This window comes from Seriola aureovittata, chromosome 10, assembly GCF_021018895.1.
Source record: "Seriola aureovittata isolate HTS-2021-v1 ecotype China chromosome 10, ASM2101889v1, whole genome shotgun sequence".
Classification (NCBI taxonomy): Eukaryota; Metazoa; Chordata; class Actinopteri; order Carangiformes; family Carangidae; genus Seriola; species Seriola aureovittata.
The window spans coordinates 19,279,723-19,307,450 of record NC_079373.1 but is presented as its reverse complement, the minus strand read 5'-3'; the positions used below and the strand labels follow the sequence as shown (position 1 = coordinate 19,307,450).

General features: G+C 42.7%; 2 protein-coding genes across 8 annotated transcripts in view; both read right to left on the bottom strand.

Moving 5' to 3' along the window:
• The window catches only part of dusp8a (dual specificity phosphatase 8a), a 44,189-nt gene extending 33,958 nt beyond the window's left edge, over positions 1 to 10,231 (bottom strand). The window contains exons 1-2 of one of the 4 annotated variants that reach the window (XM_056386913.1): positions 9,958 to 10,231; positions 3,378 to 3,795 (exon numbers count right to left, since the gene is read on the bottom strand). In XM_056386913.1, the coding sequence (XP_056242888.1) occupies positions 3,378 to 3,614 (237 nt within the window). In that variant the 5' untranslated portion in view covers positions 3,615 to 3,795; positions 9,958 to 10,231. Of the gene's footprint in view, positions 1 to 3,377; positions 3,796 to 6,343; positions 6,493 to 6,846; positions 6,968 to 9,660; positions 9,798 to 9,957 lie in introns of those variants that run through there. The other 3 variants (XM_056386914.1, XM_056386916.1, XM_056386915.1) reach the window with 3 other exon arrangements.
• A 1,228-nt stretch (positions 10,232 to 11,459) lies between these two features.
• On the bottom strand, positions 11,460 to 26,360 carry ptpn5 (protein tyrosine phosphatase non-receptor type 5). Of its 4 annotated transcripts, XM_056388366.1 has the most exons (15): positions 25,815 to 25,987; positions 25,532 to 25,674; positions 22,302 to 22,410; positions 20,952 to 21,228; positions 20,226 to 20,348; positions 19,967 to 20,062; positions 19,527 to 19,783; positions 19,210 to 19,402; positions 18,599 to 18,683; positions 18,189 to 18,268; positions 17,861 to 17,998; positions 17,607 to 17,717; positions 15,929 to 16,089; positions 15,441 to 15,554; positions 11,460 to 13,880 (listed from the first exon to the last, which is right to left on the bottom strand). In XM_056388366.1, exons 4-15 carry the CDS (start codon positions 21,219 to 21,221, stop codon positions 13,787 to 13,789), a joined length of 1,722 nt encoding a protein of 573 aa, XP_056244341.1. In that variant the 5' UTR covers positions 21,222 to 21,228; positions 22,302 to 22,410; positions 25,532 to 25,674; positions 25,815 to 25,987; the 3' UTR covers positions 11,460 to 13,786. The 4 variants fall into 4 exon arrangements, with proteins under 4 accessions (XP_056244341.1, XP_056244339.1, XP_056244342.1 ...); XM_056388364.1 differs by lacking the exons at positions 25,532 to 25,674; positions 25,815 to 25,987 and adding an exon at positions 25,996 to 26,360; XM_056388367.1 differs by lacking the exons at positions 25,532 to 25,674; positions 25,815 to 25,987 and adding an exon at positions 25,996 to 26,360 and having other exon boundaries at positions 22,302 to 22,321.
• Positions 26,361 to 27,728: the final 1,368 nt, after the last annotated feature.

Here is a 27,728-nt window from a genome sequence, read left to right as displayed (position 1 = left end):
ACGATTTCCAACTAAGCCTGTGCCATTTCTATCCCAGCAGAGGTCCACTACCACCTACCTCACCTACTGGGTCCAGCTCTCTCTGACCTACATTAACAGAGAGCAATAATAAAGAGGCTATGAAGGGATGGGATGTGAAAGGGAGAAGAAAGTGGACACCATTTTGATTGCTGCTGTGCTGGTCATAGATGTTCATTCAGCTCAGTCAACTGAAGCGTTGGTAGGATCTATGAAAGAGGGTGAGTGCAGCGCTTTGGGGGATGCAGGCTATTAGTGCTCAATGGGATGTGAGGCGGGAGGCAGCCGGGGAGGAGGTGGAGGCAGCAACCCATCCATGAATACCCTCAGTACTGCTCTCCCGCTTCCTGCATTCACTTCCCCAACAAAGAGCCACAATGGTGTCCTTTGCTGTCTTGGCTGGCTGAGGCAGTGCTCCTGGCGATGCTCAGAGCCATGTGGGGGGTAGAGACGATGGTGTGCGTGTGTGTGTGTGTGTATCTGTGTGTGTGTGTGTGTGTGTGAGAGGTTAGCTGGGAGCCGGCTTTAACACCACGCAGCCAGTCTGCACGTGCCCAGCCCGCGGCCTGCCAGTGGCCGCACAAAAGGGATGATGTCATGCTTAGCCAATAACAAAAGAGTCTGGGTCTGTCGGGCCCTCCTCTCTCACCCGGCTAGTTCCAGCTTTATCCAGCCTAGCATTAATCGCAAGCCTTATCCTCTTTACTGGGGGTGGGGAATGGATAATAACAAACCAGCCATGGGGCAACACCAGGCACGGAGAGGAAGAGGAGAGGAAGGACGAATAAATGATGAAGGAAGAAGTCGGTGGTGGGAAGCTGCAGGCTACAGTTGTGGGGAGACAGACAGACAGAGCTGTCATGAGACTGAAACTGAGAGAAATCAGGAGGAAGCATGGCTCTACAGGGTGCCACAGTGTGAGATCTGCCAACCACAGGGCCCTCACACAGACATGGACCCAACACACCCAGCACAGAAACACATTGAAGCTTGCTGCTCTGACTGAAGTAATGAAACTCGAAATCCAAAGCCTTGCACACTTCACAGCTCTCCAGCTCCAGCTTTTTTAGCCGCTCCAGCTTTTCTTTTGTTGTTGTTGTTTTTTTTCTGTCTAAATCTGTAGACTGCAAGAGTAATCGTCAAAACCCAAAATAAAACCATTATCTGAGCTAAACTGGATGTTTTGGTCGGGGTGAGTCACGCATTCTCAGATGCTGGATCTCCCGTGTGGCCTTCAGGCTTAGAAGCTTCTTTTGTATCCAGGTACATGTAACTCAGGCTGACAGAAAGCACTAATACAAGAGGCATTACACAAGACCCTTGTCCAGCTAACAGTGGTAAATTTTGGGTGAGAAGAATGGCATGTAGGTTCGACTGCCAGAAGCCCTTGCAATAAAGCTGAATTAAAACTAATTGGAATAACAGAGTCTGTGAGAAACAGCAGGCGCAAGGGGACTGTCAGCCAATGTACCAATTATACAGACGCTATTAGCTGAACTGAAGGTCATTTGACTTGAGAAAGTAACAATAATCTACAGTTCTCATCCATTTTACCATCTGACCATGTGGAAAGTGTCAGTCACCTACAAGCGTCAACTGTAATCCAACAGGAGTGGCTAAGCAATAATCTAGAGCAATAATGTATAATTATTTGCCATTTGGTGGGCAGGGTGTGTTTTTGGTGATTAAAGTTCTCATGCCATGTACCAGATGGAAATACAAAGTCAGTTTGTCAGTGTAGGAGAATAATGAGGCCCAGGTATCTATAAGGCTTAAAGCAGGTCATAATTCACTCTCTTAAGTAGGTTTAACTGAATGAGATGAGTGACAGGTCAGGCTCTCCAACCTGCTCCTGGCAACCAGGAAGTAAAACAAAAAAAAAAAAAACAAAGCATTTTACGGGCCACCATTCATCCCATTCAATCACCTGTTATGTGTCACTGACTACTGCCGGTCAGTGGGCGTGTCGTGGTTAAAAGTTAAACAAATACCTAAAAATAACATTTGGAGAAAGAGTGCTGCCAAGAAGAGGACCTTCATCCGCCACACAGTTTCGTTGTTGCTTTTTTGTCCACTCGTGTAAAACTGCCGTGATGTATGCGCACACAAACTACATGGTGGCAAAAAACACATCCCATACATAAAACACACAAACGTCAACCCCCTCCCCACGCCCGTTTAGGTTTCCCATCGCAGAGTTCCTTCAGTTTCACACAGCGACTAAAAATACTGGAGTCAGCATGCCACGAGTGGACAAGCCATGGAAAAAAGGCTGTCATATTCGGAGGAGAAGTCATGGAAAACGGGAGGATCCGATTTCAGGGCCACTGATAAGCAACAAACCTACAGTAAGCCGGCCTGCCCGCCAAATATAGCATCGGCTGATGTGGTGCAGGCACGGGCTAGCACAGAAGAAGCCCAATCCAGAACCACAGTGGTACATGGATCAGGCTGTTGGAAATGTTCTGAGAAACAGATGGAGACATTACGGAGTCAGGGTCTTGCTCAGGGACACTTCAGCAGGGTGAACACTTGCTGACATGGGAAGTGGAATCTGAGATCTCAAAGACAGTCTTACAGTCCCAACTCACTGCATCTACTGTATAGTACTTTACATGCATCACACAATACACCCTAAACCTTATTCCTTGAGCACTGAGCGGTAGACTAACATATTTCCTGTGGCTCTATGTCCAATAACAAACAAATGAAGGGAACAAACAGAATTCTTCATCAATATATTTTGTCACAGCAGTCCCTTCTGCATTCATGTTCTGTGTTCCCATGCTGATTCTGCTGCTTCTGCTGAAGATTTTGCTGACTTGTCCCGACGCACTGTACTGTAAATGAAGTATTTCCCCATCCTCATTTGCAAGAAGACTCACTAGGTTTTCCTTTGCCTGTCAGAGGAAAATCTTGTAAATCCCCAAAGTCTGCTTGGCACACATGTATTTTAAAGTCAAATAATCAGCTTTTTAACTTGGTTTTGTTGGTCTGTGTATGAGGGGACAAAATGAAAGACATCAAAATCTTGACTTGATAGTTTTAACATGAAGACGTTTAATGGTTCTTCATAAGCTCAAACTGGGTTAAAGGATCAGTATTTAATTGATCACCATTCCATTGATCCCTTTATATATATTGTCATTTTACCTGCCCCTTCCAGAGGGCAGTCAGAGTGCAAAACTAGCTCTGAAGCTCCACCCATTGTCTTGTTCTTAACAGCAAAGTGGAAGCTTGCCACAAACATACTCTGAGTGCCAGTCTGGCACTTAGATAAAAAGGCTCTCTAATCACTGGCATCACATCCTACCACCCCAAAAAGAATCACCTGTCAAGTACGTTGAGCTTTAACTCACCTTGACCTTGCCATTGGGTTGCAGCAGCTCAGTGACAGACACCTTGTCCTGCTGCAGTCGCCTCTTCACCAACTTAGAGCAGCAGACGTTGACCGCACCTTGCACGTGTGACGCATTGTACTCAGAAAAGGTTCTGCTGTCAATCACCAGTAAGCGGCCTGTTCCTCTTTGGATGAGGCTTGCCAGGCGCTTGATGTCCATGGTGCTTCGCTTAGTTGGTCCTTTCTCCCCTGCCATGATGTAGGAGGGGCTGAGTGGTAACCCTGGGGTCACAGATGTGGGGGTAGTAAGGGTTGGGGTGAGGAGGAAGAGGGAAAGATGAAAGAGGGAAAGGTGGAGGAAGAGATGGGGAGGAGGAGGAGGTGAGGTCAGTGGAGGAGGGCTGCCACCGGAGCAGGCGCTGAGAGATCCATGGTGTCTGCAGAAAGAGGAAGTAAAGAGAGAAGAACAAGAAAAGGAAGAGAATGTAACAGTTAAAACATAGTCACAGTGCTGCATGGCATTTAGTGGTTTATTACAATGCTATTATTGGCCAGCTGTGACATTCAAAACAGCCACTGTCAGTTTTCAGATGCTCAGCTGATGATCAGACATCAAGGGCATGATCACCTCTTGTCCGGTGCTTCAGTCCAATCATGCCAGTGCAAAGAATAAAACAATTCAAACCCCTCTGCTACAAAGGGACAAAGATGGATTAATTACGCATAAATTTCAAAACTAAAGTCTAGTGCAAGGTGTATTTTTGTGCCTTCGTATCATCTTTTATTGGCAGACTTTGAGCACCTTGCATATTAAAATAGCTACAATGCTAAACATGAATATAAAAGCTATTTAAAGACCTAAAAGCCAACTGGATCATCCACTGGGATCTATCAGTCCTGAGATCTGAAGGAATATCACACATCCAAATACAAAGACAAAGACTTAACTTTGACATGCACAACAACAAAACACCAGAGTGTGTGTGTGTCTGCATCAGTGTGTGTGTGTGAAGGTTGGTTGTTGTTGATCGAGGGTCTCTTGCGAGGTAGCTCATGAAACAGGAAACTGAGGGCGTGAGATAAATTAAGCCAGGGGAATTCAGAGAGCAGGTCTGGACACAGGCAAACAGCCTGTGTGACATCCTGTGTATGTGTGTGACTGTTTGCATGTGTATGTGTGTGTATGTGTGTGTGTGTGTGTGTGTGTGTGTGTGTGTGTGTGTCACAAAGAGCTGTCCATAAACTTGATGGACTGCCTCCTCCTATCTATCACTACTAATCACTGTGATCTTCTTGCTGCTCATGTTCTCCATGGCACTTGTACATCTGACATGAGACAGACACACACACACAATGATTTATCAGGGTTGAATGACCAATGACTGCATGTGTGAGAAAAATTGTGCCAGGCAACACACGACCATTACAAAAACTCCAGTACCATTTGTTCGGGAGAACACATAGATAAAACCCTATGTAGGTTAACGACCACTTCCTTGGTCAACCAGGTGTCATGCGACTAGTGAGAAGGTCAGAATGTGAATGCAGTCGTGTTGTTTTATTCATCTACAGGCACGCGGTGTCATGAAAAATGAATGGGCCTCCTCTCATTTACCCCAAAGCTTAAATGGAGGTTTTAAACCTCAGTTGAAAAGGGAGAGTACAGGAGATAGAACTGTAGGGACAGACAGTGGAGGAGCATAAAAGTTGAAAAACACAAAATCCTTGGCCTAATAATTAATGAAAAGACAGGAAAAAAATAATGTGTAATGTTAAGATAATAAAACTTTATGTAGGCATGGTGAAGATGAAAAAAAACAGAGGAGACATGCCTATGTGAAGCAGATCAAGAAAAAACATTTTGCACACCAGAACAGTGGAGAGAAGGTGGGCGTGAAAACCGAGACAGAGAGAGAGAGAGGAGATGTGGAGAATTTGTGTCTTCTGATCTGTAAGTGTCTTGGGAAGATGTCCAGGCAGCTTTGCTCTGCAACTTTTCACCTCTGTTCTTACACCACCAACATGCAAGGTGGGAGAGGGGAGAGAAGAGACAGTGGGGGGGTGGGGTGGGTAGTGAAGGATATTATTCGGCGAGGATCTCGCCAGCCTAGCAACTCAGCCAGTTCAAGGTAAGGGAGGGGACAGTTGTGAGGATGGCGCGGGGAGGAAAAGAAATACACTGATTGCAAGAGGGAGAAAAATAAAAGGGAGGAGCTGAATGACAGAGAAAGAGGGGAACAAGAAATCGCTAACATTCTCATAAACAAACTTGCAAACGACTGCACCAAACTTAAGACATAGATGCAGAATCGATGATGTGGCGTGAAATGTGACAAATGTCTTGCAGTGACATTAATAACAACAAAAGCTGTGCATCATTACTCAACGGAACCACTGAAATAATCATTTTCTGTCACATACGCTACAGGCTGCTGTCCAAACCTGAACATAGATGTACACATGCTGTTGCTGCCTGGCAACCTGCCTGATGCAAGAGAAGCAGCACAGGAACACGGAAAGAAAGTCTAGATAGACAGTAGCAACTGCACTGTAAGCACAGCCAAACTGCTGCTGTATCAGAAAGTAGCAACAGTAACGGCATTGGTGTGCACAAGATACAACTATGCCATAACATAAACAAATCCTGCTTAAGGAAAATATGTGTGCGCAAACATAATACATCTTCTAGTGTATCTTAAAAAACCAACACAGACAAATAAATCTAATCCAGATAATCTAATCTAATCTGCTCTGTTATAGTGACAACTGAATGCAGGTTTCTGTATTAATACACATACAATTTGGTGACCTGCAGCGACACAGCATGTAGCATACTGACATAGTGACATTCCCCCACTTTTCCCATAATATGCACCCCAGCAGCTATTCTGTAGAAGTACTAAGCCTTGCTGCAATGTCAGCGCTCCCCGAACACAAACAGCGCCCGCCACATTACGACCTGCCCCATCACCTGTTATACCATACCTTATATGGTGCAGAACCCTTTAGCCGAGCGGCTAACAACACAGCTTCCAGGGGTGTGAATCTTTCTCCCTCTTTTTGCTGTTTCCCTGCTGCTGAGCACAACATCTGACGCTGCATATGTCTAATGGCGACTGCTCTGCCACCCGCCCCGCCTCTCGCACGTTTTCTCTCTGAATCCGTCCTTCCTTCTCTATCACTCTCTTTCTTTGCAGTGAACGGGGATGGGTAGTGGAGGAGTGTGCAGGTTTACATGTGTGGCAGTAGTGAGAGGGAGAGACTGGTGCTCTGCATCTTTCTGTGTAGCTAGACAATCATCCTATGGTAACGTCGCTCTCTGTGTGGACCATGTTTGTGTGAACAAGAAGGGGAATGAAGAGAGGAGACAGTAGGAGAAAATGAAGGGAACAAAGAGAGAGACAGAGACAGGAAAATATCAGAATAAAGAAAGGGAGAGACATGACATGGATAATATAGATAAGAAGCAGAAACCTCAGTAAGCTTACTCAGCATATCAAGCACAACACGTCCCCTTATGCAAAACCATCTTTCTTCCTCCATCTTGCGTCCAGGCAGGAACAATACAGAGCAAAACAAACAAGCTCCTCAAACTAAAATAGGCAGCAGCCAGGAGCTTGCTGTGAGGCTCCGGCTGAACGGAGGAAAACAAGCCGAGAGGAGAGAAAGCAGAGAGACAGAGACAGTGTGTACAGGCCCGGAGCAGATTCTGTTGTTGCCATAGAAACAGCCTGGTTGGGGTGATCAGGGGGCATTGGGAGGGTGATGGTGATGGGATGCTACTGGTGCTGATGCTGGATGAGTATACAAGAGTGAGAGCTAAAGCAGTAGAACACGCACTTGTAAAATACATTGTGACAACTTGTGTATAACTAGACTGAAGTTATCATGTTCCCTTAACTAACAAATGATGAGATTTTACACTTAAGTAGTCTATAAATTGGTCGGTAAAAATCTTCTTTCTGTTTTGTTTTGCTGCCTCAGTGTGGCCCATCCTTCTCTAGTCTGAGACAGCAAAATTGATCGTCATTTTTTTTCTATATTTGTCCTCAGCTGGTTGGAAAACAACATCCTTCTGACCTCTTTTCCAAACACGTAGTCCACGTGCAAAAAGTCTACGCAGTCAAAAGATGTAGGCAGACAAGGCTGTGCACTTCCTTAAAGTTCAAACAATGCAGTTACACCTTGACTAACAGGGTGAAGGCAGAAGAACCAGATCAACTGGTCGATTTTAAAGAACTTCTTATTTTTTTATCTTGTTGAATTTACCTACATTGCCTGCAAGGTAATGAAACTTTCATTTGTTTGTCCTTAAGACAATGAGAACCATGAATGCAGAGGTACCTGGATGATAAACCCGCATTTATACAGAGTTCACATGCTTAACAAATCACAGAGTAAGAATAAACCAAGCATTACCTGTCTACTCTGCCCATAACAATCTACAGAACATGATCATTTTTTTTAAAACCCCCAGCTGATTAGATGACTAATGAAAACTATTTAACAGATGAATTAATAATCAAAATAAATTGATGATAGATAAATTATTTATTGAGAGGTACAGAGGTATGTGTGACTGTGATACTGTGTTTTTAACAAGAGGAAAGAGGAATTCCAGAGCTATGTACATTTTCCCCAGACCTGTCAGATAAAATACAGTCACACAAATCATCTACAGACCTAAGTTACTCTCTTTACAGCTGATAACAAAATACTGATGATAAAAAAAGGCTTCTTTGTAATACATCAATAAAATAAATTTAAAGACGTAGTTTCATCTCCATAAAATGGACAATCCACGCAAACATATTCACAGGCCCTTCATACAAAACCATGAGCAAAGCATGATGGGCCAGCTCAATAATGCCATATCGGACATCAGGGAGAGAGACAAACACAAAGAGAGCAACTGGAGGGCAACCAATGCTGATGTAATACCATCCAGGTTATTCATTAACTTCCTGCATAACGTCACCTGTAGCTACAACCTTGAGTAGGCTGATATAAAGCTTAGATTCATACAATGAGAGACTTGAGTTTTTTGTTTAGGCCACAAATAATTACATCATCAGAGCATCTCACGGATCTCATGCATCTGCTTGTGTTTACAAGCTGTCTGTCTCTTTAGAGTGTATGTCTCACTAAAAAAAACACCACAACAAGGCACAGTGTTGGAGAATTACAGGGTCACCAACTGATCAACAACAGATAACAGTTTTCATTACATTAGCTAATCTTTAAGACAAATCAGATCACATGTCTATTTGCAACTAATAATTATTTTCAGATTATTTTCTCAACCAGTCAATTAATTGTTTCCTCCATTGCCAGTTTTTCCTAGCTAATACTAATTGGACGAAAAAAGGAATTTCTGCTTGAAAATTGATTTTAACAGTTAAACACAAATGTAATCAATTAAATGTTAAATGCTTACTGAGTGTTTTGACTCTCTGACTTGAAGCAGAACTACAGACTGTTTATGGATATCTACTACATTTGGTTTATAGCAGTATGGATGAACAGTTCAATGTAAATAATAAATGTGTTCATTACAAATAGGGTTAGTAGAGTGACAAGCCTGTCATACACAAATGGCATACATGGAAATAAACAGTGCAACATGAGTGGTGACCGTGTAATTTAGAAAAATCAATTCCTGGTTGGCCCTGGTGGAGCAGAAGCGTCATCACAGTGTAAACAACATAACCAGGTATAAAACCCTCTGATGTACACTAATCAATACTCCCCCAGTGAGGCTGTTGCAGATTGCAGGGTCATATAACATACTGGGACTACCCCGGACTCTACCATAATAACAATAATCACGAGATGATTACTGAGACAAATAATACCAAGAATACCTAACATAAAATGCACTGTATAGCCTAAATAATAAAATATAGCGTAGACAGATAGCGTCCGACAAAGTGAGGGAGCGCACAAAGAAATAGACGGGACGTTGTGGCCTGTTTGATAACGTTAATAACAATAATGGAGGGTGAGCGCAGCGCACTATAATAAACCGACCTAGATTAGAAATAAGAATAGAACACAATGCGGACAACGGCCATTGCCTTTGCAATAGTTGCACGATTAGCATCACGTAATTTCAAAATATAAATAAATGGAAAGGGTTATTGCGCGTTGTTTGAGTGGGAAACCTGCCCTGTGTTGTTATGACGCGTGGATATGACCGCATGCGAAGATGAAACTCTCCATTGATCGGACAGGCTGTGATGATTAAAGACAGCAGCGCGCAAATTAAACAGAAAATAAAGGGAAACGCTTCTTCTACCTACCTTGAAATGGTCGGACGGCAAAGGACGATATGTTTGTAAAAATAAAAGAATCGATAACTTCAGCCTGGACGGGTTTAATTCCCATCATAAGACGAGCGCGCACCATAGAGCGGAGAGTGCGCGCTGACAGAGTCGCTGCTGCAGCAGCGCGCGTGGGGTCGGGTTGGGGGGAGGGAGGGAGGGAGGGGGGCGCAGATGGCGAGCAACCGCTGCTAACATTAAGCTAGCTCTGTGGGTTACAACGCACTAGATAACAGCACACTTCAAACAATACACACAATACACATAAACACTCACCTCAGTCTCCACACTGCTGCTGTGTGTTATTCAACTGGTCTCCATGTGTGAGGGGACAGCGGCGGTGTCTTCATGGGGCTGGCCGGTGTTTACCTGGCGGTGTGGCGGGGGACAGTACAGCTGACGGACGGTGACAGCGCCAGGAACAAACGAGACATGAAAGCGTGGTGATGAGCCACAAACGGCTCCTTCAGACGTTTAACTGATCAGGATTCGTGTTCGGCTTCTGAAGGGATAGGTTAGCTAGGCTAGGTAAAAGTTAAAACGGGTAGTGTGTCTTGAGGAAGGGAGGGAGGGGGGGGGCAGTTACAGAAGGTGCACTTTAGCACTTTCATGAACTAAAGCGATGAGGTCATGGTTCAGCAGGGAGAGGGGAAAAAAATATGAGGTTGACGTCACCTTCAGCCAATCAGCGTAGACGGCTCAGGGGTTGGGTGACGTCAGCGCTCTGATCCGCAGATTAAAGGGACAGTTCGACTTTTTAAAGGAGACGCGCTCACAAAGTGCAATGAGCCAGTGACGCAGAGAACACAATAATTAGTCTACATATAATTTACATTTAACATGTGCAGGTTGACAGTAACACACAGGCAAAACTATTTATATAATGCAAGTTTTTAATATAGGCATTCATAGTTTTGTGTAGGAAACCATGGATAGTTGTGCAAATTGCACTTTTTCTTTCTATAGCCTAACTGTTACTGTTAGGTGCAGGGACTAGTTGGGACTAAGAATGACATGCACATGACATATCCTTCTCTCTTCTAAAGTCTCATTTAAATATATTATTTTAATTTAAAGATGTTCTTTAAGACAATCAATGTGGTCTACCCCAAACCACCAGCTAAATCCAACCATACGACAACCATAAAATCGTAATACTCATATTTACAAAAACATGTAAAATTGCACATTACAATTGCAAATTTTTGCAACTCAGGCCGATGCACAGTTTAAATACAGAGGGTAGAAAAAAGAAAAACAAATAAACTGATTATAATTTAAAGACCCTGCACACCCACAGAGTTGTTTGGGCTATTAGTGTTTGCAGGCTTCAAGAGAAATAGATAAAGAATTTTTATATATACTTTATATGTTAACCCAATAAAGAAAATGAACAGATGTTAAAATTGATTCATCACAGTATCACATTCTTACTAACCACCGAATAAAACAGCTGTAGTGAGTGGGTGTTTGAATTCAGTATCATCAGTATCATTCTCTTTTGTTTGATTGAAAGCCTTTGTTCTGTTGCTCTGCCATCAGTGTGTTAGTGAGTAAGAAGGCAAATACAGAGTGGCAGCACTATTGGCAGGATGTGCAATTATGTTGTATACACTGACACCTGGTGGCACAGAAGCTTAACTGCACTCTGTGGTGCAAGAAGGAATTTTCACAATAAGATAATTAAAGCAGCATGAATCCAGTGCACCTTCACATTTCATCAATCTATCAAACACAAAAGTGTAATGTGACTTGAATCAGAAAGACTGCAACACAGATTCATGAAAATCTACCTTTATTTGGATGCAAAAACTCACAACTTAAAGCAATACTGTAGCAGAGGAGAGGAATACTGATTGCTGGTTGGTTGTATGTCTGACTGTTTGGCTATGTCGTCATCCTCATTTTGATCATCAGAAGAGGACCAGATAAGCACTGAAAACAAGCACTTAAAATAAAAGCTTTTCAGTTACACTGGACATTATCAGAGGATTATGTCAAAAGTCTGACAATAGGTTGTTGCTTTTCTTCTTGATCTCAGTCTAGTGTTCCTGGAAAAGGTAATTTTGGCAGTTTAATTTGCTAGTTGATTTGATGTTTATAAATTGGTCCAAGCGCACACAGTTAATTCCATCCTCTGATAATGTTCATGACTGTTGCTCTGATGCAGTAAGTCAAGATAGAAGTGGTTTGATTTTTGTTACATAGAAAACTGTCTACATTGTTTTAGCTGCCTTACACATAGCAATTATTTCTCGTGTTGTCAACTGAGAGTGGCCTAGAGTCACAGGTGGACTAGAGTGGGGACTGCGTAAAAACTCAGTCTGAGGTAAAATTCTCCAAGAAAACGATAAAAACATACACAGAAAGCAAAGCATATTAAAGCAAAGCCTTTAGGCATAAAGTAATAATACCGAAGACTGAACATAATCTATTTTTATTTTCTGTACTGTAAGGTAACTTAGGTAGTTGTCACATTTTGTTCTGTCAAATCTTGCAATATAAACCGATGGTTTGATCCACAGTATGAGCTACATTCCATCATGGTGTAAACGGAAATATACACAAGGCATCTACTCGAAAGGATTGTATCAAAATTTTCTAAAAATATCTCTGGTTGGTTTCACAAAAGCAAACTGTATCAAAAGCATTGGCCGAGAGCAAGCAATATAATAGGCTTAAACCCTTATACACAACAAAAAGCAGGACAACCAATCACGTCGCTTTGATTGTGGACCTATGGAGCCCCATACAGCACATGCAATCCATTAAACTCAACACAATCAAAACACAATACGGGAAAAAAAGAACTTTTACAGCTGAACATCAGAGAGACATCCTTAGTTGGTCTATTGTGCTTCATACAGATTAGGCCTGGCCTGTCTATACAACAATCATGGGCTTCTTACTTCACAGATGTGTTCAAGCTACTGTTGAAAGTCGAGGCGTCACAGAGCATGTAACTTTGAGGATGGCAAGATGATGGTAATGGGACATGTACAAGAACATTAGCTGTGTTAGCATTTTTTTTTTATCAATTCATGGTGCAGCATCTTGCTTTCCTCTGCATTACACTTCCCTGTGTGCGTATGTCAGATTCTCCAGAGCTCCGTGTTGATGTTTTTTTGATGGTCTGATATTTCTGGCCTCTGTACCCTCAGCATCACTAGCTCTGTGACGCCTCTGAGTGTACGTCTATGTGGCCTTAATGCAGGAGTTGTTTACTGTAAACATCATGGGCCATGAGGACTGCACAGGCAGCATGGTAAAACTGTAATACTGTAGATTGCACAGAAATCCTAATTAGTTAATCAATAACCTAATTGTTATACATTCCTATGTTCCATAACATTGCACATGCCTTTAATGAACACTTAGCACCATGCAACCTGAAAATGAGGTGGCTCCTGAATGCATCAAAAGTTGAAACAGGCCATCTGTAATGATTTTTTTTTACATTAAAGTGAGAGTCAGTGAGAGTTAGTGAGAAAAAGCCAGATGTTAGTTAAAACTTATATTTAATATGAACTTTTATATCTATATAGAGTTAAATATTAGGCTGGCATTTGATCATTTCTGTGGATTTAATTTATGCTGGCACTTGTACTGTGAAGGGCCCTTATTACTGACACTAACTTCAGGAGACTGAACTTGAATTTCCTTTCTTCAATGAGCTTGTAACTGCAGAGGGTCTGATGATACTTCAGTTCCAGTTTAACATTTGATAACTGTACATACAGTATGCGGGGGGGGGGGGGGTGTCATGTACAGTAACCTGATAAAAACCTCAGCAGTGCAAATGAAATGATGTTGGGATTGCAGGCTTGGATTATTTTGGGCCTGGCTGTTGCGACTCTCCAGGACTGTGTGGATAAATAACACATAAGTGTCATTTGTTTGTTCTGCTCAAAGACATACAATAAGCACAGATTTCACGTCAGCCATTCAGTCCTGTCTGAGCAAGCCTGTCTTGGGTGAGGAGATTACCATGGTTTGAACTTGTTAAAGGGTGAGATTGAGATGATGCTAGGTACAGTGGTGCATACCACCAGAGGTGGTACAGTGTACAGTGGTGTGTCTCGGTCTGGCTGTAGCGCTCACTCTACTACTCCTCAGCAGTGTGAGGCAGCTGCTTCTCATACAGGCTGAGGACGTGATGCACAAATTGGTACTGCTCACACGTTTGGATCATCCCACCCCTGACAAACACACAGAAAGACAAGCACAACAATTCAGATAGAAAAAAAATATGTTTTGCAATTTTTATTTTAGCCACACTAGCGGTGGTCAGTCAGTCCACCACTTTGGTCCAGACTGAAATATCTCAACAACTGTAAGATGAATGTCCATAAAATTTTGTAGAGACATTTGTGTTCCCCAGAGGATCAATACTACTAACTTTGTTGACCCTGTGACTTTTCCTTTAGTTTCACCATGAGGTTGATGTTTGTGGTTTTGAGTTAATGGATGAACTTTTGGATGGATTGCTATGAAATTTGGCACAGACATTCATGGTCCCCATAAGTTGACTTGTACTCATTATCGTCATCCACTGACCTTTCATCTAGTGCCATGGTCAGGTCAACATTTCAGTTTGTCTAACACTTAGATTTGATGTTAGCATTTAGATGAACGCACAGCTGTGCCTACATACAGGTGCAGGTTTGTAAAAGGGTATACTTAAGGTATGCTTCATCTTTGGTATGGCATTCATCAAAAGCTATGTGTGCTGTCAAGATAGCCTGTTATACAAAATTTACTCATCCTCACATCTAGATGATCAGGTAAAGTGTAAAATGTTCGGTAACTCCTTGTGAGACTCTTTTTTTCACAAGACAAGTTGTTGCTGTAGCCCAGAGCTATGTAGTCGGCTCTGTCTTAAAGAACAGTTTGAAATTTGAAAATTAATTTCTTGATATTGGAATTCAAATACTTTGCCTTTTTTTGTTTCAGTTTCTACACCTTTTATTTGTATAAAATTTTAGATGTTTCGTAGTTGCTTATCTTAATTCTAGTCAACACTGCACTGATGCCTCATGCATTGAATTTGCTCTAATATCTTTATGTTATTTTTATTTTATTTTTTTTATACATTTTATTTATATGTTTATATTGAAGTAAAACTGGGTCACCTTTTAACAGCTCCAGCAAAGAATAAAATGTTCATCTCATTTTCTCAAACAGCCCATTCAACACAATAGACCACAACATTCTGACTTGCCAAACACAGGTGTGACTAATAACACTAATAACAATGCCTTCCATGTAGGTGAGCCCATGCAAAGATATCGTGCACGCCGGCTCACTAGGACAGTACCCTTGGATTAAATTATTAGATACACCTGTGCTTTTCAGACTATGACACGTCAGATTGCTATGTGTGAATGAGAGAAGTTCTGCAGCCAAAACATTTTGTGGGGAATATCTGCCTCATTTATACTCATGTGAAAACTGTTAACTACTACACAGGGCTCTCATTTTTTATTTAAAAATAACTCTTGAATTATGTTGCATATGTCAAATGATGGATTTAGTAATTTAGTGTGATGACTCTATTTTGACTGTGATGTTCGATTGATTGGCCGTTGGTCATACATACATTGATTATTACAAGATTTTCATTTTGGGGTAAACGCCCAAGAGACTTAGCTTGTGATTTGGAACATAATCAACTTTAACTACGTCACCTGGGCTTTTATGAGAGCTTTATGAGAGCTAAAGATGGACATGAGCATGTGCACAGGCTAAGAATATCTCACCTGTCCAGACGGAGCTGGCAGGTGGTTCTCAGGATGTCAACCACACCTTCAGTCCTCAGCTGCTTGCACAGGATGGAGGTGGCGATGAAGCAGCCAGTTCGACCAATTCCAGCACTGCGGAGAATAAGTTGGAGGGGTGAAGGGATGGAGCAGGGTGGAGGGTGGAGAAGAGGAGAATGGATGGATTGGTTTATTGATTAGCACTGATCCCTCTAATCTGACTGATGCCAAATATTCCCTTGAGAAATCAGGCGGGAGCGGAGGATTGGAACGGACAAATGAAAAACTAAAATTGGACAAATTATTTGCTCACAGAAAGAGTGCCAAGTATTTTCTATAGTAAAAAGAAAAATTCAACAATTTCCCCTATGCTCTTACAGTATATTATCAACTGGGGTTTATTATTGCCCATTTGACTCAGAGCCCTCTGGACACATATTTAATGTCTTTCAAATTAACTCAAGCTAAAGAACAAGTTACTTACGTACCTGCAGTGAACAATTATAGGGCCGCTGGAGGGCGGGGCTTCCTCTCGGGCCCTTTCCACTTCCTGTACCAGTTCCAGCAGGGGTGGGGCCTTGTCTGGGGTCTTCTGATCGGGCCATGAGGTGTACCAGTACTGCTGCAGACTGCGCTCCTCCTCGCCACACTGGTGAAAACACACAGTCACGTGGACACATAGACAGACATACAGGCGTGAAATACGGATGTGATCATGTTGTGCACACGTACACGACACGGACAGACAGAATGATTTTTGATCAGCCCGTTGCTCTGCATGTATATCCAAATTGTTACCTTGGTGTTAGTTGCTACGACAACAATGAATGCAGAGTAAGACAGGAAAAGAGAGTGAGGGTTATAGAAAGATATTCTGTTTCTCCCTTGCCCATACTGTACATAATCAGATCTATCAGCTGCCTCTATTCTGTGAGTGTCAGTCTGACAATAATTATTAATCCTACAGATAAACAACATAAACCAGAGGAGTTGAATAAACAACAAGCTTTTAACTCAGAGCATAGTTGTATAATGAACCCCTGGTGCTTAGTAATCAGATGCAGGCTGCATTTACTGAATTATCATGTTTGGCTCACTGAGTGCCGGTGCCACCATGACCCTAAATTAAATATAAAACACTCATCATGAACACATGAATGGAACTAAAAAAAGTATGGCTATATCAGAACGTTGAGTAAACATCGCCCAAAACACATCTGTGGTGAGTCTGTAAGCACCTTGACAGGCTGATGAAACAGTCCTATAAAAACATTTACTTTGGGAAAACGAAAACTTGGGTAGGGTTTGCTTGGTATGCTGAGAACCTAAGATCACAATCTGGTGTGATGGCAGATGGCATGTTTTTATTACATGGTTCATATTAATCTTGAGATCAGTGGCGTGGACACATCCAATCATCTGAAAAAGTGTTTCAACACACAGCAAGTTGTCCACAGATATACTGCAGCTAAGATCAGCTAATGCAAAATGTGTTAAAGGTTTGGTTTGCACATGTTCTCAACAGTTGTACAGTGTTTTCTCATTGTTCTGTTTTATATAGCCATGCAGAGAGTTCTGGTTTTATTTGTCAAAGTTTCTGTAATTTCTTCTTTCACCCCAATACAATGGAAGTGAATGGACTTTCATTTATGTTGCTCACAGTATTCAAATAAATTTAGTAGACAAATGTTCCCGTCACGACTTTTCATGTAGTTCCAGGTCTCATTTCTATTTGTCCAATACTTTGATTTATGAAGTACCTGCAAATCGGCCTCAATCAGTCATACTTTCTGTATAGTGCTAATTACCAAATGTTAGCACGCTAAAATGCTACACTAAGATAGTGAACATCGTTAATATTAAACCAGCTAATTATCAGCATTTTAGCATCGTCATTGTTAGCATTTCGCTAACAATGTGCCAAAGTAGAGCTGTTGGCATGGCTGTGGACTTAGCTTTGTTTTAATAAAAGTTTCTTATGCACCAGAAATTCAACTCCATTTACTTCTATTGTATTCATCAGTAAAACCAAAGCTATCTGCATAGCTAAATACCACTACAGACTTTTTTTGGAGCTTGTTTTGACTCTTTAACTTGTTGGTTTAAATACTCTTGTGCACTAAATTCACCCTTATTGAGTGACATGTAACTGTCTTTGTGTTTTACCTTTAGCGTAAACACCCTAAGACTGTAGTCATCCTCCTGAGTTACCGTGACGACGGTGATCTCGATCCCCTCGTGGGTCACAGTGTCCTCGGGCCAGTACTCTGCACATTTCTGCAAGAGACAGTTGACACACAAGTGGATATTTTTACCCATCCCGTTATCAATGTAGCTGTGCATTTATCCATTAATGCATCCATCATCATCATCATCATCATCATCATCATCATCATGATCTTGCATTTCGCCACACTGACCTCGTTCTTCTCCTCCAGGTTGGTGATCATCACGATGATTGGGCTTCTCTCTTGCCACACCATCCTCCAGAAATCCCCCACTGTATTCACTGTGGGACCCTGGGTGGCGATGTATGCATTCTCCACACCCCCATAACCCTGCACACACACACACACACACACACACACACACACATTCAAAACACTGTCTTGTCACATATAGTTATCAGTCTCTCTTAATTGTGAGCAGGACACAGTGAGAACACAGGGTTAGATCCACAGAGAACAAATGACGTTACAACACATTTCAGAGCCGATTTTGCTTGTAAAACCACATATTTTCACTTACTTTGAGATAATTAGCATTGATGTAGGTAGTGAGGAAATCATCTTCGTCCTGTGACTTCAAGATCACTCTGCTGTGTGTATCTGCAGGTGGACAATGCAGGATTATCATAAGAGAGATAGATGGGTTTTACTTTAACACAGGGACAACAGCAGAGCATATATATTGTATTGCGTATTACAGCTCAGTTTTATTTTATTGGTTCACATCTTTTTGTGTGTGCTGTGTCTCAGTGTGAGTATCAATAATCTGGTGCACAGAGACAGACCTTTCCCAAACACATCTGTGCTAAATAGAAGATGAGCGTGTGAAATTATTAAAGGGAAGCGGCATAAAAAAGCTTCTTACAAAATTTATAACTTCATGATCCCTTTTTTAGTGATTGTTCTAACTCATGTTGAAGCTGTACTCACTGGGTAAGATGGTTTTGTAGCGATTCTTTCTCACCAGCCCTGGGTAGTTGTACTCCTTAGGGTCAACAAAGTTCATGGGAGTTTCCTGCCGATGGACACAGAACAATTGGTGCAACAACAATCAGCCCTTGCAGAAATGTAGGGGAAGTCCTAGTCTTGCCTTCTACAAGGCAACAAAAGATTATGAAATAATAACCAAGACATTAAGTCATCCACTGCCCTTCACACTAAACTATTGCTGTCAGATTGTACGTAACTTGAAAGGCTGTGGGCAAAATGTGTATGATCTTTAACGCAGATCTTTCTGCCCAGCAGACGCTGGAATCCTCTGTAGGTTTGAATTGTATGCAAATATGCCGGTATCTCTCCTTCCTTCGCCCACTAACAGACAGTGGAAAAGCTTACGGGTGTGTGCAGAGTTCTACTGGGCGTTTGTGTATGTGTTTTGTGTGTGTGTGTGTGTGTGTGTGTGTGTGTGTGTGTGTGTGTGTGTGTGTGTGTGCATTTGTGCCCGTGTCTATGTGTGTGTCAGAGAACGTTTTTTCCAGTGAGGCTCTGTTCATCTCTGGTAATCTAAAGCGTGTAGGTGGCTGAGCTGCTGCTGCACTCACATAAAACTCAGCCTGCAGGCTCTGATCATCCATGGCCCGTGTGTGTAGCATGGCAGGGGTCAGGACGTGTGTTCCCTGTCGGAGGTACTCTTGGGCCGACTGGTCTCTCGGGGAGAGCTGGGCTCCGTAGCCATAGGGCTCAGTGCAGCCTGGTGTACACATGTCCAAGGTCAGGGAAACATTGGAGCCTCTCCTGTGTGATATATACAGATTCAGACAAATGCATGTAGATTAAATTATTTGTACCCATCTGCTATGTGACAATATGGATTTCAAAGATACAGATATAAATGTAAAACAACTTCTCTTATTCTAACCTCTCCTGAAGCCCCACAGGTGTGACAGTGAGGGTGGCGGCGTCTCCCTCTGTCTTGGTGTCTGTGCCCATGTCAAAGACCGGCGTCTGTGGCACAGGGTCCAGGTCCAGTAGATCCTCCTGAGCGTCCGTCCACTCTGACAGGGTGAAGGAGGGCTGACGGCTCACTGACTGACGCCGATCACCAATGTCCCTCGCTACTGTTTCTGACGACCAGAAGCCAGTACCGTAGCGCCACTTATACACCATGTTGATGGCCTGAGGAGATGTACAGAAAAATGTAAGAAGTGTTTCTCTCTTCAAACATGCATCTATATAAACAAATAAATCAACCGAGCAACTAGTCAGTCTGCAAATGAACAAATTAATAATCCTGTTTTTTCTAGTTTCTAGACTGTCTTACAATCCAATTTTAGCATAAAAGTGAATGGTCTGTTTTACCATGATAATACAGATGGCCACGCCGATGCCTGCAGTGCCCTGGATGATCCAGTTGTGCTGGTTGGTGTTTACCACCTCCCTCATCAGCACCATGGACTGGCCAGTACAGAGAGAGAGAGAAAGAGAGAGACAGAGAGAGGAAAAGGCAGATAGACTCAGCAAACACTAGATCCATCACATCTTCAGCGTTTGTTTCTTTGAGGTCTCCATCCAAAACAAACTGCAGCAGCTCAAGGTCAGAACCAGGACTGACACTTACGTCCATTCCAAAGATCGGGTGGCACGGTAAGATGAAGCCAAGGTAGAAGTCGATGACCTGCAGGGCTTTGTAGATGGAAGAGAGTGGTCCGTTTCCTTCCATCACAAAAAACACCCAGTACCCCTGGGAGCAGAAAAGGAGGGAGGGCAGATTGTCACAGCTCCAGTCATTCATGCACTGGTAATCAGGCAGCGCTGTGGCTGCTCTCAGGTGAAAAGTGAGAAGAGGAGAAAAGAAGATGGCCTATTGCGTAGGCATAGAAAATATGTAAATTGACCACATGCAGTTTGGTGTCATAATCATGGCTGCATTTACGAGGCTCTGTTTATATGGTAATGTTGCACCTGTCCTTTTTTTTCTTGAATGAATCCAACATGAAGTCAAGGGAGACAGTGATGGAAAGAGCATATAAATACTAACAGTGTGTCCACTAGCAAAAAATTATTTCCCAACCCTGAATAAAGAACTTTAGAGAATATGACAATGTAATGATGCAAATGAAAAGAAAAATCTATGTGAAATAATAAGGGTCAAGTTGAGAGAATACCCAGCGCTCAAGTGTGAAGCTGTCATTTGAATTGCTAATGTTGCAATTACACGGCTGGAAACCAAAGATCGTGCTTGAAAAAAAAAACATATTCTAAAGCAGACATCTACAAATGAGTAAAAGATTTTGTCCACTTTTTACTTCATTTTTCTGGTTACAACTGACGTCCATTCACGTACCGTGACTTGGGAGACGACAAACAGTGCAGCCCAGCAGTGGATCTCAATCACGAGTGCGCACACCTTGTGCATGAACATTTCCTCTCCCTGTGGGCTTTGGCCTCCTGTGGGTCCGTCTTTGCATTCTGGGAGTCCATCGTTTTTAGGGGCTCCGTCGCTTATTTTCTCAGTCTTTGTCGGCTCATCCAGCCAGACGGGGTCCTCGTCAGGCCTCAGGAAGATGGAGTCCTCGGTGTGGGAACGAGTGGAGCTGCTCAGCCGGCGGGTCATGATCCCCCTGGTGAATAAAGGTATTTTACATGTCTTCCATTTTTGATCGCTTTCACTGCTGATTCTGATTCTGTTTTTTTTTACATTTGACAATCTAACACGACAGTGAAAGATGAAAAGTGATGCTCAGGAATGATCAAAAAAAAGAAAAAACACTGCTTAACTGAGGAAAATATCCAGTGTGTGTTGTTTAACACTCTAAAAGGCCAATGAGATCAGTGTTGTTTTTAATGGTTTTAAAATTCGGCCCGTGTAGGATGCAGACTTCAAATTACATACTGATTTCCAGTTCAATGATGTGCTAGCTGTGTCAGGTTGTGTGTGTGTGTGTGTGTGTTTTTAAATGAGCGTGTTTATGACAGAAAGGGTTGTGTTTATTCCACAGGCCTATTCAGATGTATAGCTAAGCGGCTTGGAGTGGCTCTCATCTCTGGATCCTCTTGTCTTGCTCAGATTGGACTCTGTTGTGTGAATGTGTTTGTGTGTGTGTTTGAGAGAGAGTGAAAGAGAGAGAGAGAGAGTGTATATGTGTGTGTGTGTGCGTGTGTGTGCGTGTGTGTGTGTGTGTGTGAGAGAGAGAAGCTCTATTGTGGAGAGATGAGTCAGGGGTAGCGTGTTTACAGCCCTGTCCGTCGCCTTGGCAACAGAGTGGCTCTCATCTCTCTCATCCGTCCTGAGCATTATCATCTACTGACAACACAGACACATACATACACACACACATACACACACACACACATACACACACACAGCTTCTCTGTATCAGTCAGCAGTGTATTCAAAGCCCTTTTCCGCCCTGCTCTTTTGTCCTTCAACCATTAATAAAGGTGTTTTGTACATTTGGCTGATTACCGCCACATGGTCTGTGCGGATGTGTGAATGCGGGGGCTTGTGAGAGTGGTGGTGTACTGTTTGCGCACATATCGCTTTTGTGTGAATGTGTTGCTGATGGCTACATTTGTAGCGAGTGAGTTTAGTGAGTTTTCATCAATGATTGCTGACCCACATTGCCCAAGAAAGTGATTTCTCAGTTGGCTTACTGGATTATGAAAAAACTATACAGCCGGTCACATGACTCACCTATGATAGATGGCAGGGAACTGGGGAGAGAGTCAGATCACATGATCAAGTTAAATCCTGTATACTGTAGCAACCAGCCGTTGTCAGCCATTGTGCGGCAGAGTGGAATCTGAAGGACAGAAGACAAGATCCAAACAGTTCATCTCATGTGTTCAGAGATAAAGATGGAGTTACAGTTTATTTAAACACATTCTCAATTTTACCCCAAACTGCTACAGCAGAGACACCTTGTGACTCTAATTCAACTGGTCACACTGAGACAGCGTTAGCAATCCAGTTTCATCTAAAGATGGATCAGAGTAGCACCCTTGTCAGCTCCCAGCTGTGCTTTCATGACCGGCGGATGGTGATGTAAGGTGACACAGTAAACTGTCAATATATCTTCCCCTCTCTTTCTTTCTCTTTCTCTTTCTCCCTCCCGAAAAGGCAGGGATGATTGGAGCCAGACTAAGCAGACGACCTCAGAAATACATTCAGCTCCAAGTCGAATCAGTATGCATGAAGTCAAGCCTTCTCTGCTCTCCTCTCTCTATCGTCTCCCATCCTCTCCTTCTGTGCCACTGGACCCTGTTGAACGAACGGGGTGAGCTCAGCGGAATATGAGACCACACCAGTAGTGTGTTTGTGTGTGTGTGTGTGTGTGTGTGTGTGTGTGTGTGTGTGTGTGTGTGTATGTGTGTGTGTCTTTGTGTATGAGTGCAAGTGTTGAACAGAGGGAAGCTGCTTTGAGTCCTTTTCTATCTCCCTTTGCTTGCTGCGAAGGTGGTTTTGAAGTGATGACGCCAGGCCTGTAGCCATGGCAACGTGCATATATACAATGTACACACACACACATTTAAAGTATGCGCACACATACACACACAGAGATAGTGTTGTATAAGTGAAGCTGTGAAAGTTCAACGTACTTCCATTTTTAAACAATAGATGGACAGGTAGATGAGTGGATGGAGGGATGAATGGGAGGAAAAGCAGCTCTTTTTGTGTGAAGGTTGTCTGAAGCAATGACGCAGTGAGGTTGGCGTTTTGGTAACTGTGGCAACCAACATACTGTAGTGTGCACACAAACACTTACACACACACACACACACACACACACACACACACACACACACACACACACACACACACACACACACACACCTTGGCAGACACACTGCATGAAAAATGAAAAACACAAACATATCTGCACTGGGAGAGCAGTGACAATATTCACGTTTGTCTAAAGAATTCTGTCTCTCTTTGCTTTCATTCTTCGAGGTAAATATCTTTGTTTTTCAGTTCCTTCCTTTTTCTGCTGAGAGTTTGTCGGCAAACTGTCTGGTACATTTAACCAACGCTATTGCTAGGACTTAAAAATACTCTCGGAGGTCATAAGCCCTCCAACATCAGAAAAATTTGACCAGACACCAAAAACAAATTCTAGTAACAAAGTATTCTTTTAAACTGTTAACAATCTAATTATTTAGTTTGTATTTTACACCCCACCCTGCTGTATCAACGCTATTTATCACTACCAGATATTACAGTGGGGAAATACTAAATAATCTTTTGCAGGTATAAAAGTTGCACAGTTTATATATAAATGATAAAAATACTGGAAACAAAATGTAAAATGTAACATCCAAAATTGCCAGAAAAAATACTGAGCACATTCCCTCAGTATCAACAACGTAAACTACAGCCTTGCATTTAATAAACTCTTTTTCCCTCTTGTTTCCCTTTTGAGATTTGAGATCTGAGTTTGTTAAATCTGCTTTATTTCACAGTTTCATATATATTCCATATGTTCCAGCTCTTCATTCAAGCTTTACTTGACGAAAACATTAAACCAACACTTCTTGTTTTTTAATGACTACACCACTCCATTGAATGGAACTGTTTTGTCTGTGCATTTTTAAACACATTTCCCCACAATTCAGCTTCATCTAACGTATGTGGTATCTTTGGATGACGGTCAGTGATGATGGTTGTTATTAATACACAGAAAGTGTCTGTTTTAGCTTACACACAATGCACACTGAGAGTGACTGACAATAACAAATTGCGATGAAATGCTGTATATTGTAGCAGAACACCTTCAACAGGCTTGATCAATGAACATCAATTAGCAATGACATTTCTATTTAAACACACTGTTTCTGAATCATGTACAACCAGGCCAAATGGATTTGTGGCAAATAGCCGAAGTCAAACCTGACAGCTGATTCAGCCTCATTCCTCACTGGAGGTCGACCGTCTTTGGGTCTTTACAAGCACCACCCCCTCAGTTTTCAAATAGAGTATGTGCGTAGTGTTTCCATTGATCTGCGTCCATTCAAAGCATCCAACATCCAGCTGAGTTTAACGCAGCCATACAATAAACCTGTGGCCTCTGTCCCAGGAGAACCACAGGACCAGGAGTGACTGTATACTGTGTAAAGCTCTTTCCTGGAGTCAGGAACAAGGGGAATTAACGTGGTCTCCTGTTTTGTTCTTTTGGTGAGATGGCTCACGGCTCAGCTGGCTCATGTTTTACTGGATATCCCTGATGCTTCTAGTGTCTCCGTCTGGAAAGACGATGTGTCCGAATCTGCTTTTCTACTCTATTTTTAAAAACATTTGGCTTTTGTCCTAATCATTAAAGGAACATCTCATTGCAGCATTTCCTGTTTCCAGGTGAACCAAGTGAGTGAAGTATCGAGCATGCTGTTGAAGTGCTCATGTGGCAGGGAGACGAGGTAAGAGGAAGCTCTTATTGAAAGTGATGATGGGATGGTAATGTGAGATAAAGTCACGAGGGCCAAGACCTGCCTCATCAACCTTTCTCTCCCATACACACACACAAACACACTCACACAGATAAAACCTTGATATTAATACACACATAAGCTCAAAATGACCTTAAAATGAAATACCCAGCAATCCTGCAGCTTCCTCCTTTATATTACACAGACGGATAATCAATCAGCTCTATTGTTTACATACACTCCCACAATCTCTTGCAGCAGCTCCAGGGGCATTTCAAAGAGAAATCTCATTAACACACATATAAACTTCAGCCTAAGCTATACTGTGTAAATAATTGAAATGTGCTGCATAGCAAATTGATTTACAGGCTGCTGGAGATAAATCTGGATTCTTTGTGACAAAGGATTGTATTACATGATTGCACTGCATCAAAACACCAGTGCAAGAATGGCATTCTCTGGCAGTCATTCATACTAAGACAAAACACCATTCATATCACGTACATGGCTACGGTGAGCTGGAGCGGCCACACAGTGCAGAGCTGGATGGATTAGTAATGAATCACCCAGGGAGGTGGACTGTTGCATCTCTCTCTGGTAACTCCCACATTGTCACACAGACATGATACAACACAGAGGAAATCAAGCTTTGTATAATAATGGTGAGAGAGGAAATACACAGTTAATAACAGCATCAAAGAGCCAACCTGTTGGCAAATGATCAGTTTTAATAATCTGAGAAAAAAAACACACAAACACATACAGAGCCCACTTCACACATCCCTACCTTTTCACAGCCAGGAAAGCGCAGCAGCCATATGAACCATGGGGGCTTCGTTGAGGAATTGGTATTCACCTCATGTCGCACAGCCACGGAGGGGGAAAGAGGGAGAGACAGAGGGAGGAGAGGAGGGCTGGAACAGTCACTCACCCAGAGCCTTAAGTCTGGTTAGGATAAGTCCTCTTACCTGGCTGAGCCCGTCTTCACATCGCCATCTGCCGCTCTGCTCCCTGTCAGCCAAAAACAAGGAGCCAAACACCAAGAACCACGCCAATCCCTTTACTGCTCCTCTGTCTGGGAGAAGAATGAGTGTGTTTGCATGGGGAGAAAGGAGACAGACCGACAGTGAGAGACAGAGAGAGAGGCAAAGGATGCGCGTGAGGTGGGGAAGGGCAGAATCTACGAATGTGGGTGTGTGTGTCTGTGTGTGGAAGAGAGATAGAGGTATGAAAGTCTGATGGGTTTTCTTTTGTTTGTATCCTGGAGGAGAGAGAGATCCACAGGCGGCAGCTTCGTCTAGGTATATGCAGCAAGAGGCTGTATGGTAGCCTTGGCAACAGAGCCAGAATGAGGGAGAGCGAGCAAGGGAGTTGGATAGAGAGGGAGGGAGGGAGAGAGAGAGAGCAAGAGAGAGAGACTCTGCGTGTGTATGTGTGTGTATTAATCACATTGTGGGGACATAAATGTGTTCATACAGTCACATTACGGGGACCCAGCTCCAAAAGGTCGTTCTCACAAGGTAAACCTTTAAGGTTTAGGATGAAGGCTAGTTATATTCCATATTGTAATTATGGTACCAGCACAAATCTACCACTAACAATTTTTGTTGTTAGCTAATTTCTCTGTGCCATAGACACCAATGAGCCTCAACGCTGCACTGGATGACATTTTCCTTCATTAATCTGAACATAGGCACTGTAGTTTAGTTTGAGGCAATCCCACATTTACTGTCCCACTGACGTAAATACTCACTAAAGCACCGAATGTGTATTAATCCACAACAGAAAATAGTTCTCAATACGTATGCTCTTTACCCCTGTTTGAATAACATTCGTTAAAAACTACAGTGCCCTGCTGGTCTAGGAAATTATTTAGCCTTTTTCCAAAAAATGAAACAATATATTCATTACCTGTCTTTAAAGATTTGTCTCTCCACCAGGAACCAGTAGGTTTGGGTTTGAGAGACACAGACTGGATAAGGATGTCGAAGAGCATTGTTAGTTTTGATGTTTTCATTAGAGAAATATAGAATATTTCCAGCTTTATCTTGTGAGGAAAGTCTCCGAGACTACATGCAAGTCAATCAATCAAAATCAATGTCCTCCTAAGTGACAAAAACATGTTTGTGTGTGTGTGTGTGTGTGTGTGTGTGTGTGTGTGTGTGTGTGTGTGTGTGTGGTTGGGGGGGTCGGATCATAACACATCACTGAGCAGTGAACACCCCCCACTGTCACCTCCTCTGAGTCCAAGCTGTAGGCTCTGCCACCCACCTCACTCACCCTGTTTCTCACTCATCTCCACCCCCCACCTCACCTCCAACCCCCACCAACGCGACTCATTGTCACCCAGGTCTATACTCTTTTTCCGGTCGCCACCGTTTTTGTTATCCCCATGTTTTCGCTGCTCTTGCTCATCCTCTCGTGCTCTCCCTCTTGCTTTTTACACTCTCCCCCCTCCGACTCTGCTCCTCTCTCTCACTCTCTCTCTCCTTACAACCTCCTGTCATTTCTTGTCTCTCCCCTCTTTAGCGTGTTGTGCTCTCTTTCTCCCTCCTTCCTGTCTTGCCATATGGTAGCTTTTCCCTGTCAGCTCTCTGATCTGACCAGCAGAAAACAGCCCACTATTTAATCAACACAAATACTGGGGAAGCACAAACACTACGTCATTTTTTTTTTTTTTTTTTTGCTTTATTAGCATGAC

Bases quoted from the DNA above. Each gene is read 5' to 3' on its own strand.
- ptpn5 (XM_056388364.1), bottom strand. From the start codon at position 21,221: ATGACCCGCCGGCTGAGCAGCTCCACTCGTTCCCACACCGAGGACTCC. The intron at 19,403-19,526 runs GTTAGAATAAGA...TATATCACACAG, and splicing joins CCTGTGGGGCTTCAGGAGAG to GAGAGGCTCCAATGTTTCCC. The intron at 18,269-18,598 runs GTGAGTACAGCT...GTCCACCTGCAG, and splicing joins CTACAAAACCATCTTACCCA to ATACACACAGCAGAGTGATC.